General features: G+C 39.7%; 1 protein-coding gene across 1 annotated transcript in view; it reads right to left on the reverse strand.

The window, feature by feature from the left end:
• Nucleotides 1-476: 476 nt before the first annotated feature.
• LOC100296695 (X antigen family member 5) overlaps nt 477-13,824 on the reverse strand; it is a 265,171-nt gene continuing 251,823 nt past the window's right edge. The window contains exons 3-5 of the mRNA XM_024988939.2: nt 4,179-4,314; nt 3,647-3,772; nt 477-588 (exon numbers count right to left, since the gene is read on the reverse strand). Coding sequence (XP_024844707.1) covers nt 566-588; nt 3,647-3,772; nt 4,179-4,314 — 285 coding nt within the window. The 3' untranslated portion in view covers nt 477-565. The remainder of the gene's footprint in view (nt 589-3,646; nt 3,773-4,178; nt 4,315-13,824) is intronic.

Genomic DNA, 13,824 nt, shown 5'->3' on the forward strand with positions numbered 1-13,824 from the left:
CTATGATCATCACAATTGATACATTATATGTGTTTGATGAAAATTAATCTATATTCAAGACGGCAAACTAGGAATAGAATGGAACTTACTCTGATAAATTATATCTACAAAAAACGCAACGAAAACAGGTTGAAATGGAGAAGATTTTTTCATTTCCTATTGGGAAAAATACCAATTATCACCTGCTTTAGTCAAGACTATTCTGGCCAGGTTTGTTCAATGCTGAAAAATGAGGACAGGTTTAAGGTTTAAGCCAGTAGAAACTGTTGATATTCAAATATAATAGTATATTTGAAAAGCAAAAATAATCTAGATCTAAATTTGTGGAATTAATATGCATATTTAGAGGAATTGTTGGACAGAAAATCTATATATAGATATTCTATCTCTATATACATCCTCAACTAGACAATAAAAATCACAAACCATCAATTTTCAATAACATTAAATAGCCAGGGATAAATTTAACAAAAATGTGCAAGTAGAAAATGAAACTTTATTTCCACAACTTTAACAGTCAAATATACAAATAAGAACAGCATAAATCGTTTCAGTTTATCTTCTTTCAAGTAAATGGTTGCCCTTCACCTATAATATAAACATTAGAAAAGTTCCTCAGCAGAACTTTGATGACAGGAGAGGTATACAAAGCTCACTGCAGTTGTAGTTTTACAAAATGGACTAAAACAAGAACACTAAGGGCGACGCTTTGGCTTACCTTCAGTTAATCCTCTCGAGATTCTATAGACTTTTCAAGCATATTACCAGTATTGGTGATGTTTAGTTATTTAGTTACTGGGGTATGTTAAATAATACTTGTTTTTCTACCCTATTAGCCATTTCATCAATATTCTAAAAATATCTGAGTTCCAGATTATCCTCAGTTTTAATTCTGTAATATAATAACTGTTAGTGTCTTGTTCATATTTCTTATTATGTATACTTGGGCTCTTTCCATTTTCTTCACAGTTATGTAAACTAAGAGGAGTGGACTAGCAGTTTGGGGTTGACAGATACAAACTATTACATTCAGAATGGATAAACAACAAGGTCCTACTATACAGCACAGGGAACTATGTCCAATCTCCTGTGATAAATCACAACGGAAAAGAATATTTTAAAATGTGTGTGTGTGTGTGTGTGTATATATATACATATATATATATATATTAAAAAATATGGAAACTAGCACATTGTCTTTATTTATTAGTTGAGTTTATTTTCCTCTTCCTAACCATTCATACCTGTCTTTTATTAAGTATCTTTTCCTTTTTCCCTTAGGTTTATTCTGTTGCTCTTTTTCTTACCGTTTATATTGGATGTAGGATTTTGTATTTATGTACCTTGTAATTTATGTATTTTTCTTTTTAAATACCATACATATTTAGGGCTAAGATTTTTCTATGAGAACATTTTAATCATGTTCTGTCGTTACTTGAAAGTAGTATGAAAGTTGTATTTTTGTATAAATGTTCTAATGGAATGGAACAAAAACGTAAAGTGAAAATATTTAGAAGGCTAATACACAGTAAATTCTTCCCTAACTATGAAGTTCTTCCTTTAAAATCAGTACCATGCAATTCATTGTCAGCAAGTTGGAAAACACATATGTGAAAGATACTAAGTTGATTACGCAGGAAGAACTAGAGTTACAATCTTTGACCTTCAGAACTTTTTAAATTCATGTATCAAAGGAAAAATAACTATGGTTAGAGACGATTATATCATGAGGCACAGATTTTTATTAGTTCTTTAAGAGTGAGAGAGGGATGTAGAACAAAAACCATCATAATATTGTAAAGTAATGATCCTCCAATTAAAATAGGCAACACCCCCACCCCCCAAAAATACCAAACGTGGGGGCAGGTAGTGTGCTTAGCATATATATCTTACTCACACCTGGCTTGAATATCACTGACAAAATGCACTCTCTCAACTTGATCAGCCACAGAAACAGGAAACTAGACTATCTTTTGCCATTTTATTATTCAGTCATTGCATGCTTACTGGGGAAAGGATTTAAAATCCAACTGTTTTTTTAAGAGCTAGAGAATTCAGAATTTGAGAGAATTTAACAAACATCAAGAAGAATGTTGGCTCATTTTCTTAAAAAAATTTATTTATTTATTTTAATTGGAGGCCAATTAGTTTACAATATTGTGGTGGTTTTTGCCATACATTGACATGAATCAGCCACAGGTGAACATGTGTCCCCCATCAGAAAATGAAATCTCAATTCCCCTGTTAAAATTTGACTCAAGATGATATTTTATGATAAATAAGTCATAAAAAAAGAGTATTCTTGTATGCATTCCATCGAAGAGAATCAGAGAATGCAAGAATTAGCATTGAAAACTTAGCATTTTAGTGTATCTGTTCTGAATTCACAACTTATATGAGTAAAGTTGAGTTTAGAAGTTAAGGGATTTCACAGAATCACACACGTTATGCTAAAGCTGGTACTAGAACCTACTTGAATGCCTGAGCATATTTCATATAAACTAATATTTATTATAAATGCATGCCATATTTGCTACAAGCAGAAATTATAAAAGAACCTGAAAATTATTAGCTGTTGCTTAAAGTACTAATACAAGAGAAGAAAACGGTTCCCTATTTTCAATTCGATATGGCTTTGATCCTCTCTGTTTCTTTATTTGAAAGTCTGTAAGTCAGGCACTCAGGCATCTGGGGTCTGAACTATCTTTCAAAGAATATGTGAACTCTGTTATTAAAATAATAGTAATGTTCCTTCTATATTATTAAAGATATAATATTCTGAAAAAACAGAAACCACATAAATGCTGGAGAGGGTGTGGAGAAAAGGGAACCCTCTTACACTGTTGGTGGGAATGCAAACTAGTACAGCCACTATGGAGAACAGTGTGGAGATTCCTTAAAAAACTGGAAATAGAACTGCCTTATGATCCAGCAATCCCACTGCTGGGCATACACACTGAGGAAACCAGAAGGGAAAGAGACACGTGTACCCCAAAGTTCATCGCAGCACTGTTCATAATAGCCAGGACATGGAAGCAACCTAGATGTCCATCAGCAGATAAATGGATAAGAAAGCTATGGTACATATACACAATAGAGTATTACTCAGCCATTAAAAAGAGTACATTTGAATCAGTTCTAATGAGGTGGATGAAACTGGAGCCTATTATACAGAGTGAAGTAAGCCAGAAGGAAAAACATAAATACAGTATACTAACGCATATATATGGAATTTAGAAAGATGGTAACAATAACCCTGTATGAGACAGCAAAAGAGACACTGATGTATAGAACAGTCTTATGGACTCTGTGGGAGAGGGAGAAGGTGGGAAGATTTCAGAGAATGACATTGAAACATGTAAAATATCATGTAAGAAAAAAGTTACCAGTCCAGGTTTGATGCACGATACTGGATGCTTGGGGCTAGTGCACTGGGACGACCCAGAGGGATGGTATGGGGAGGGAGGAGGGAGGAGGGTTCAGGATGGGGAACACATGTATACCTGTGGCGGATTCATTTTGATATTTGGCAAAACTAATACAATTATGTAAAGTTTAAAAATAAAATAAAATTTAAAAGATAAAAAAATAAAAGAATTAAAAAAAAAAGAAACCACATAAATTACTTTCTGAATGGATGACATACCTGCTTCTGGCATTTCAACAGGCTCTGTATTTGATGCAACCTCCTCCCTGACATCGGGACCATCTCCACCTTTATCCCCAGTCTTTGCCTCAGCCAATTCCTGGAGATCAGTTTCCAGATCAGAATCTTTTAAAAAAAAAAGTATCAATTCAGCTGTAAAACATACAATATAAACAAGGGAATGATGATATTGATTCTCTCAGTATTATGAATTAAAAGTCTTAGATCAGTATGGTAAAAATGTGATGAATGAGAACCTCAGGAGCATTATTCCAGGAATGTTTTGCTGGAGAAAAAGGAAAGCAGAATTTTCCGAATGCTATCACCATTTTCCTTTCCCAGGGTTGTCCTCAGACAACTTAGGTGCCCCCTTCTCTTTGTCTTGAAAACAAGGGAAAATTTGAGCGACCACACTGACCTGCAAACTATACTCTGCTCAGTTTTTTAGGAACTGTCTGAAGTCCGTTTCTAATGTTTCCTTTCCTCCTCTTACTGGTTATGTCTTAAGACATGATGCACACTTACACTTTACCTCCAGAGGCATCCTCCTTCTCTTCATTATGATTCACCGGATCCTCTCCATTTACTTCTTCCTTCCCAGGTGTGATATCCTGAATCTCAGCTGGCGGTTCCTCTTGTTGAGGTTGCTCAACACTGGGCTGCTGGTCCTAGTAGAGAGTGCATGCAAATAAAAACTTTTTGTTGTTAATACATCTAATAGCATAAATATACATAATACATAGATATATCTGAGCATAAGTAAACCTAACAACATTTTCCCAACACAATTCTATGTACTTACTTTTAATAAAGTTACTCTTCCCACAGAGAAGAATTAGCTCCCATAAGAGTTACCCAGAAAGACTTTGGAAGTTATTTAAATCTATGTTGGGATGGAAGTATGCAGTCTGTTGTTAATAAGCAGGAGGAGGGAGTCACTGGGCACATTTCCAGGGAATTCAACAGTATACTCATAGGCAATGCCAGACTGTAAAATATCTGGATCAATGTTCCTTCCTAACACAAACTGTCACCCTTTATGAGCATGGAAGACCTTTATCACTGCATTTGTACTATTTAACATGATTTTCTCAAAAATAAACTTGTGCTAATAGAAAACATCAAATGGTAAGGTACTCACAACCACAGGTTCATCCAGCTTAGGGAATCTTGATCTATAGGTCCCAATGTTGACACCACTTGCCCACTGATATTTCTCCCGGAAAGTAGAATATTGTGATTTAGAAAATGTATTTAAGAGCACAGCTATATTTCATCACTTTTTTGACCATATGTTGACTTATTTTTTTTAATGTGAAAATACTTTCAAAAGAAAATTCTGGTTAAGTTAAAGTGTACATGCATTCCAATTACACCAAATACAGTTGCTTGCAAACCCATTTTTGTCTTTGCTATGCTGGCAGAGAAATCACCTTAAGGTACACAGGAAGGCTGAATTTTTGTGAGGAAGTTTGATTTCACAACAGAATTCTCCATCATGAAGATATTTAGTGAAATACTGCTAGGAATTTAAAAATTCAGGACTACTGCTCTTGTCACACTCCTATTCACCAGACCTATTTCCCCCAACTCCCTTGGAATTCAGTTGGAACACGAAGAAAGGCTCAGTCTTTACAGCCTGACTATGGGATTTTCTCAGTGTCTGTGGCTGAGGTGAGTCTGCATGCAGAGCAACCGGTCCACTTCTCTCTTGGCACCTTACCACAAAACTCGTGATACATATGTATTATATGATTGTATGTTATGTATTATATGATTTCATGTCAATGGGTTTCTGGAAAAGGCACAACTATAGGCGGAGAAATATGTCTGTGGTTGCCAGGGTATAGGAGTGGAGGAAGGAGTCTGAAAGGAAATAGCCCAAGGGAGCATTTTCAAACCACTGGGACGTTTTCTACATTTTTATTGTGGTAGCATTTACACAATGGTATGCATATGTCAAAACTCGACAAATGGTAATGCTTTAAAGCATTGACTTCTATGGTATATAAATTATATCTCAATACTTCCCACTGTTCTAAAAAAGGAAAAGGATCTTTTAAGTATGTAAATACTGGTTATTGTATCCATCTAGAACTTGAGTTCATAAACATAAAAGTCTTGCTTGAAATTCTTCCCAGACCCGGCCAACTTCCAGGATTCCCCATGACACCTTTGTACCCTTATGACAGGACACAGAAACTGGGTCTTAACCACGTTTACAAGTCCGTCTCCTTCACCTCAAGTCAACATTCTTGCTGAGTTCTGTCCGTTTTACTTCGAAAATGTCTAATGCATCGACTTTTCCCCATTTCCACCACATCTGCTCTAGTCCAAAGCTCCCCTCCATTTAATTGTCAACCCCCTTCTAAAGGGTCTCTCACATCCACTCAGGGTGCCTGTCTCCCACTCACCGCCCTCTCCCTCCCTCTCTTACAGTTGCAGAACTGTTTATGACTTTCTAGATAAAGCCTACTGTCTTACACAAGAACTTGAAGGTATGGTCTAGCCCTTGCCCAGCTTGCTAACATCATGGAAAGTAGAGAATCCTCTTCTTGTCTCTCTCATTCGGCTTCATTCATACCCTCCACTTTCTCAAGCTTAGATTGTCCCATATTTCTGAAGCCTCCGGTTAGTAGACTCCTTCAAGCAAGGCTTCAACAGTATATGGAACGAGAACTTCCAGATATACAAGCTGGTTTTGAAGAGGCAGAGAAACAAGAGATCAAATTGCAACCTTCATTAGATCATGGGGAAAGCAAGGGAATTCCAGAAACACATCTACTTCTGCTTCATTGACTAGACTACCTCAAGGCCTCTGACTGTGTGGATCACAACAAACTGTGGAAAATTCTTAGAAATGGGAGTACCAGACTAGCTGACCTGTCTCCTGAGAAACCTGTATGAGGGTTAAGAAGTAACAGTTAGAATAAAACATGGAACAATGGACTGGTTCAAAATTGGGAAAGGAGTAAGACAAGGTTGTATAGTGTCACTTTGCTTATTCAACTTACACGCAGAGCACATCATGGGAAATGCTGGGCTGGATGACTCACAAGATGGAATCGAGGTTGCTGTCAGAAATATCAACAAGCTCAGATATGCAGATCATACCACTCTAATGGCAGAAACTGAAGAGGAACTAAAGAACCTCTTGATACGGGTGAAGAGGAGAATGAAAAGGCTGGCTTAAAACTCAACATTCAAAAATATAAGATTATGCCATCTACTCCTATCATTTCACAGAAAACAGAAGGGGGGAAGTGGATGCACGGACACATTTAATTTTGGAGGCTCCAAAATCACTGTGGATGGTGATTGCTGCCATGTATTCAGACACTTGATCCTTGGAACAACAACTATGACAAAGCTAGTATGCATAAATGCTCATTGCTTCAGTCGTGTCTGACTCTTTATGACTCCATGGACCATAGCCTGCCAGGTGCCGCTGTCCATGGGATTCTCCAGGCGAGAATACTTTAATGGATTGCCATGCCCTCCTCCCATGAGGCATGGCAGGGCATCTTCCCAACCCAGGGGTGAAACCCATGTCTCCTGCATTCCGTGCATTGCAGGGAGGTTTTTTGTTTTTGTTTTTGCCAATTTATGCATGTTTTAATTGAAGGATAATTGCTTTACAGAATTTTGTTGTTTTCTATCAAACATCAACTAGAATCAGCCATAGATACACCCATGCAGGCGGATTCTTTACCACTGAGCCACCAGGGAAGCCTATGTCAAACCTAGACAGCATAGTATAAAGCAGAGACATCACTTTGGCAACAAAGGTTCGTATAGTCAAAACTATGGGTTTTTCAGTAGTCATGTACAGACGTGTGAGTTCGATCATTAAGAAGGCTGAGTGACAAAGAATTGACACTTTCGGTTTGTGGTGCTGGAGAAGACACTTGAGAATCCCTCAAACAGCAAGGATATCAAAGCAGCCAATCCTAAAGGAAACCAACTGTGAACATTCAGTGGAAGGACCGATGCTGAAGCTGAAGCTCCAATACTTTAGCCACCTGATGGGAACAGACGACTCACAGGAAAAGACCCTGATGCTGGTGATCAGGGTAGGAAGCATAAAGCAAGTTATGCCCTGGTGACTGCTGAACAGGTTTTAGAAGCAAAATCTCTCCCCCAGGGAACCAGTGCCATTAGCGGAACTTATGGCTCTGACCCAAGTTCTAGAGCTAAGCGAAGGGCAGCGAGCAAATATCTTCACTGATTCTAAGTACGCTTATTTGACTTTACACACTCATGCTGCAATATGGAAAGAAAAACAGTTTAAAAGGGCAACAGGAGAACTTATTGAGCATTTCAGAGAGATCCAGAGACTTGTAACGACTATATATTGTCCTAAAGGAGTAGCTGTTACGCATTGCAAAGGGCACAGCAGGGATGGGAGTAAAGTAGCTGAAGGTAATCAGCTGGCTGATGTCAAGCCAGAAAAAGTGGCACTTTAGGAAACCCCTTCACTGCAGATGCCTTTGATCTGGACAGGTCCTGTGGAACAGGAAAAACCACAATATACTGAGGAAGAATTAGAAAGATATGAGAAAAGAGGAGCAAAGATTACTGATAAAGGATGGCTACAGTCCAAGGATGGACGATTAATAATTCCTGAAAAGACTCAATGGAAAATTCTTAAGGGTTTACACCAGAGTTTTCATTTAGGTGTAGAGAGTACTTAACAGATAGCTTCTCATTTGTTTGAAGGTAAAAATGTAGTGAAAACTTTAAAGGACATTATCAAAAGATGTGAGGTTTGTCAGAAAAATAACCCAAAGACTGAAAAGCTAGCAAAATCTGGATTACAAAGAAGTGGAAAATATCCTGGAGAAGACTGGGAAACTGATTTTACTCACATGCCACAAGCTAATGGATATTCTTGCTCACAAGTTTGGGTGGATATTTTCCTGGATGGATTGAGCCTTTTCCCTGTTGCAGTGAACACGCTAAGGAGGTTATAAGAATTTTAATCCATGAAATTATCCCCAGGTTTGGGCTGCCACGGAGGCTTCACAGTGACAATGGCACCACCTTTGAAGCTGCTCTAACTCAGGGGGTGTCTAAAGCTCTAGGAATAGAATCTCACTTACACTGTTCCTGGAGACCCCAATCCTCAGGAAAGGTTGAAACAGCTAACGACATTATCAAAAGACATCTGTGCACATTAACTCAAGAGACACAGGACAACTGGATTAAAGTTCTACCTATAGCTTTAGTGAGGGCTGGGACCGCCCCCCAAAAGGAGGGGCTGTCCCCCTTTGAATGTATTTATGGAAGGCCTTTCTTATGCACAGACATTGTTATAGACCCTGAAGCCTTAGAATTAACTAATTATGTAACTCAGCTCTCAGTTTTTCAAGAGGCATTAATGGAATTCCAGCAGGTGACTCCTGACCTAGCCTCTGCATCAAACAAGCCCTCATTTGAGCCAGGAACAGAGGTCCTGATAAAAACACTGGGATCTGGGGGCCAATCCCTGGGAAGGCCCTTACCAGGTTATTCTTTCTTCTCCCACAGCTGTCAAAGTGCCAGGAATAGATTCATGGGTGCATCACACTCGAGTTTAAGAGGTGGCACCCTGACCAGAACTAAGTGACGTCATTTTATGTCTTTCGTTTTTATGCTCTGACTTTGTACTTTTCAGATGGCCCTGATAATCTATGTGAGCCTACTTCTGCTGACTCCAAATATCCTGAGTTTGCCGTTTGATCCTCAAGACAATGCCTTCCTGTCCTGGGCTCACTCCTATGCTGCATTCCACAATCTGTCTAACTGCTGGGTCTGCAGAGTGCTCCCCTCTTCATCAGTGGAAGGCTTCCCATGGTGGACATCTCCACTTCAAGGAAAAGACTTTCTCCAAGTCTGCGAATACCTTCGACAACAATCGTGTGTGATGTCTCTTCTTAATCTGATGACATCTAACAACCCTAAGATGGACCGGTGCAACTCTTTGTACTTTAATTACGGACATAACGTGGCTTTTAATTTTGATTATACATTGTCTTGGTTTATTGACTATTTCGCTACACAGAAGGTAAATGGGTCTAGATCTAGTGGCTTTTTACCTGACGTTTATCAAATATGGGATGATTGAGGTTATATGGCTAACTCCTGAAAAAGGACATCTAATGTCTACTGCCCCTATATGCTGGGAACAAATAGAGCCATCCCCAGAAGTTAGCCAACAACTTAATTATAATGATTGGAAACAATTGGGACTTTTGCCTCAGGAAATATGCAAGGTAATCATTCCCGTATTTTCCAACCCCAGTTCAGGTCCTCCCTTTGCTTGGCCAGGCACTGATTGGGACTGGATATCTCAGTCACGCTGGCTTGCTCCAAATGGGACCTACTGGATATGTGGCTCTTACCTATGGGCATGGCTTCCCCCTGGCTGGATAGGGAGATGCACCCTAGGTTTAGCTTTTACTCATGGCTTCATATTTTCAGAGCTTCCAGAAAAGCCTGCTAATTTACCACACTTTAAAACTCAGTGGGCAAGGTCTGTATTTCACTGGTATGATTATTTGGCTGCAGTGTTTGTTCCCTCTCTGGGAACTACAGATGTTCTGCTATGAGCGGATGCTTTTGACTAATTTTACTCAACAGGTATTACAAGATTCTCAAAAAGCTATTTCAGCTCTTCAGTTCAGTTCAGTCGCTCAGTCGTGTCCGACTCTTTGTGACCCCATGAATCGCAGCCCGCCAGGCCTCCCTGTCGATCACCATCTGCTGCAGTTCACTCAAACTCAAGTCCATCCAGTCGGTGATGCACTCCAGCCACCTCATCCTCTGCCGTCCCCTTTTCCTCCTGCCCCCAATCCCTCCCAGCATCAGAGTCTTTTCCAATGAGTCAACTCTTCGCATGAGGTGGCCAAAGTACTGGAGTTTCAGCTTTAGAATCATTCCTTCCAAAGAACACCCAGGACTGATCTCCTTTAGAAAAGACTGGTTGGTAACATCGAAAAAAGATGTCCTTTTCAATATGGGGACTGGAATGCAAAAGTGGAATTCAGGAAACACCTGGAGTAACAGGCAAATTTGGCCTTGGAATATGGAATGAAGCAGGGCAAAGGCTAATAGTTTTGCCTAGAGAATGCACTGGTCATAGCAAACACCCTCTTCCAACAACACAAGAGAAGAGTCTACACATGGACATCACCATGGTCAACACCGAAATCAGATTGATTATATTCTTTGCAGCCAAAGATGGAGAAGCTCTATACAGTCAGCAAAAACAAAACGAGCAGATGACTGTGGCTCAGATCATGAACTGCTTATTGCCAAATTCAGACTTAAATTGAAGAAAGTAGGGAAAACCACTACACCATTCAGGGAAACAAATCCCTTATGATTATACAGTGAAAGTGAGAAATAGATTTAAAGGACTAGATCTGATAGACAGAGTGCATGATGAACTATGGACGGTGTTTGTGACATTGTACAGGAGACAGGGATCAAGACCATCCCCATGGAAAAGAAATGCAAAAAAGCAAAGTGGCTGTCTGGGGAGGCCTTACAAATAGCTGTGAAAAGAAGAGAAGCGAAAAACAAAGGAGAAAAGGAAAGATATAAGCATGTAAATGCAGAGTTCCAAAGAATAACAAGGAGTGATAAGAAAGCCATCCTCAGCGATCAATGCAAAGAAATAGAGAAAAACAACAGAATGGGAAAGACTAGAGATCTCTTCAAGAATATTAGAGATACCAAGGGAACATTTCACACAACGATGAGCTCTATAAAGGACAGAAATGGTATGGACCTAACAGAAGCAGAAGATATTAAGAACATGTGGCAAGAATACACAGAAGAACTGTACAAAAAAGATCTTCACGACCAAGATAATCACGATGCTGTGATCACTCACCTAGAGCCAGACATCCTGGAATGTGAAGTCAAGTGGGCCTTAGAAAGCATCACTATGAACAAAGCTAGTGGAGGTGATGGAATTCCAGTTGAGCTATTTCAAATCCTGAAAGATGATGCTGTGAAAGAGCTGCACTCAGTATGCCAGCAAATTTGGAAGACTCAGCAGTGGTCACAGGACTGGAAAAAGTCAGTTTTCATTCCAATCCCAAAGAAAGTCAATGCCAAAGATGCTCAAACTACCACACAATTGCATTCATCTCACACACTAGTAATGCTCAAAATTCTCCACGCCAGGCTTCAGCAATACATGAACCATGAGCTTTCAGATGTTCAAGCTGGTTTTAGAAAAGGCAGAGGAACCAGAGATCAAATTGGCAACATCTGCTGGATCATGGAAAAAGGAAAAGAGTTCCAGAAAACATTCTACTTCTGCTTTATTGACTATGCCAAAGCCTTTGACTGTGTGGGTCACAATAAATTGTGGAAAATTCTGAAAGAGATGGGAATACCAGACCACCTGACCTGCCTTTTGAGAAATCTGTATGCAGGTCAGGAAGCAACAGATAGAACTGGACAAGGAACAATAGACTGGTTCCCAAATAGGAAAAGGAGTACATCAAGGCTGTATATTGTCACCCTGCTTATTTAACTTATACGCAGAGTACATCATGACAAACGCTGCGCTGGAAGAAGCACAAGCTGGAATCAAGATTGCCTGGAGAAATATCAATAACCTCATATATGCAGATGACACCACCCTTATGGCAGAAAGTGAAGAGGAACTAAAAAGCCTCTTGAAGAAAGTGAAAGAGGAGAGTGAAAAAATTGCCTTAAAGCTTAACATTCAGAAAACGAAGATCATGGCATCTGGTCCCATCACTTCATGGCAGATAGATGGGGAAACAGTGACAGACTTTATTTTTGGGGGCTCCAAAATCACAGCAGATGGTGATTGCAGCCATGAAATTAAAAGACGCTTACTCTTTGGAAGGAAAGTTATGACCAACCTAGATTGCATATTCAAAAGCAGAGACATTACTTTGCTAACAAAGGTCCATCTAGTCAAGGCTATGGTTTTTCCAGTAGTCATGTATGGATGTGAGAGTTGGACTGTGAAGAAAGCTGATCGCCGAAGAATTGATGCTTTTTAAGTGTGGTGGTGGTGAAGACTCCTGAGAGTCCCTTGGACTGGAAGGAGATCCAACCAGTCCATTCTAAAGGAGATCAGTCCTGGGTTTTCTTTGGAAGGAATGATGCTGAAGCTGAAACTCCAATACTTTGGCCACCTCATGCGAAGAGTTGACTCATTGGAAAAGACCCTGATGTTGAGAGGGATTGAGGGCAGGAGGAGAAGTAGACGACAGAGGATGAGATGGCTGGATGGCATCACCGACTCGACGGACGTGAATCTGAGTGAACTGTGGGAGTTGGTGATGGACAGGGCTGCCTGGTGTGCTGTGATTCATGGGGTCGCAAAGAGTCAGACACGACTGAACTGAACTGAACTGAGTGTTTCCATGTGGTTAAAGGGGGAATGAGGCGCAGAGGCACTACGTAACTTGTTCAGTGTCTCCAGCATTAAGGGAGCCAGAGTTCTGGATGCACTGTGGAAAACTGTGTGTTCTGTACTTATCAGTCAAGAGTAAGATCCAATGGTTATGGCAAAATATGTAGAATAACAGCTAGCACATAACACAAATTGATCTTACATCATAGAAATGCACACTAAATGGAAATCTGATTTCTTCAGAAATCTTTCAAATGGAGGCTTGACAAGACTGGCATCAGGATGTTTTGTAGACACGATGGTCTCAGAGCCTCCTCAGAACATCAGACAGCATGTCAGTGAGTCTCCTAGACTGGTGGTCTTGGGTTTGTGCATCAGAGAAAGCAGGAAACCCCTGTCACATGCTCTCAATGGAGACAGAGCCAGGCAGCAGGCAAAATTAGACCATGCCTCTGCTCTGGTAGTGCCTAGACAAGTTGTCCATGTCAATCAGAACTGAGGAATTCTTTTAAAAAGTGCAGATTCCATGATCTACACTCAGTGAATCTCACTCAGTGGGGCTACAACAGTGCCCCAGAATCTGTGAGATTTCACTACACTTGGGAAACTCTCAGGGACTTTATTAAACCCCATTGGTAGTGAGACTGTCAGCAAAATAAGGGAAATAATGATCAGAACAGATATTAGAAAAAATATGTAGATAAGCAACAAAACCCAAAGCTGGCTCTTTCAAAAGGTCAATATGAATTCATAAGTTTCCACCCACAAGAATAAAAAAAAAAAAAGATAA

Source organism: Bos taurus, unplaced genomic scaffold (genome assembly GCF_002263795.3).
Source record: "Bos taurus isolate L1 Dominette 01449 registration number 42190680 breed Hereford unplaced genomic scaffold, ARS-UCD2.0 Leftover_ScbfJmS_1396, whole genome shotgun sequence".
NCBI classification, from domain to species: Eukaryota; Metazoa; Chordata; class Mammalia; order Artiodactyla; family Bovidae; genus Bos; species Bos taurus.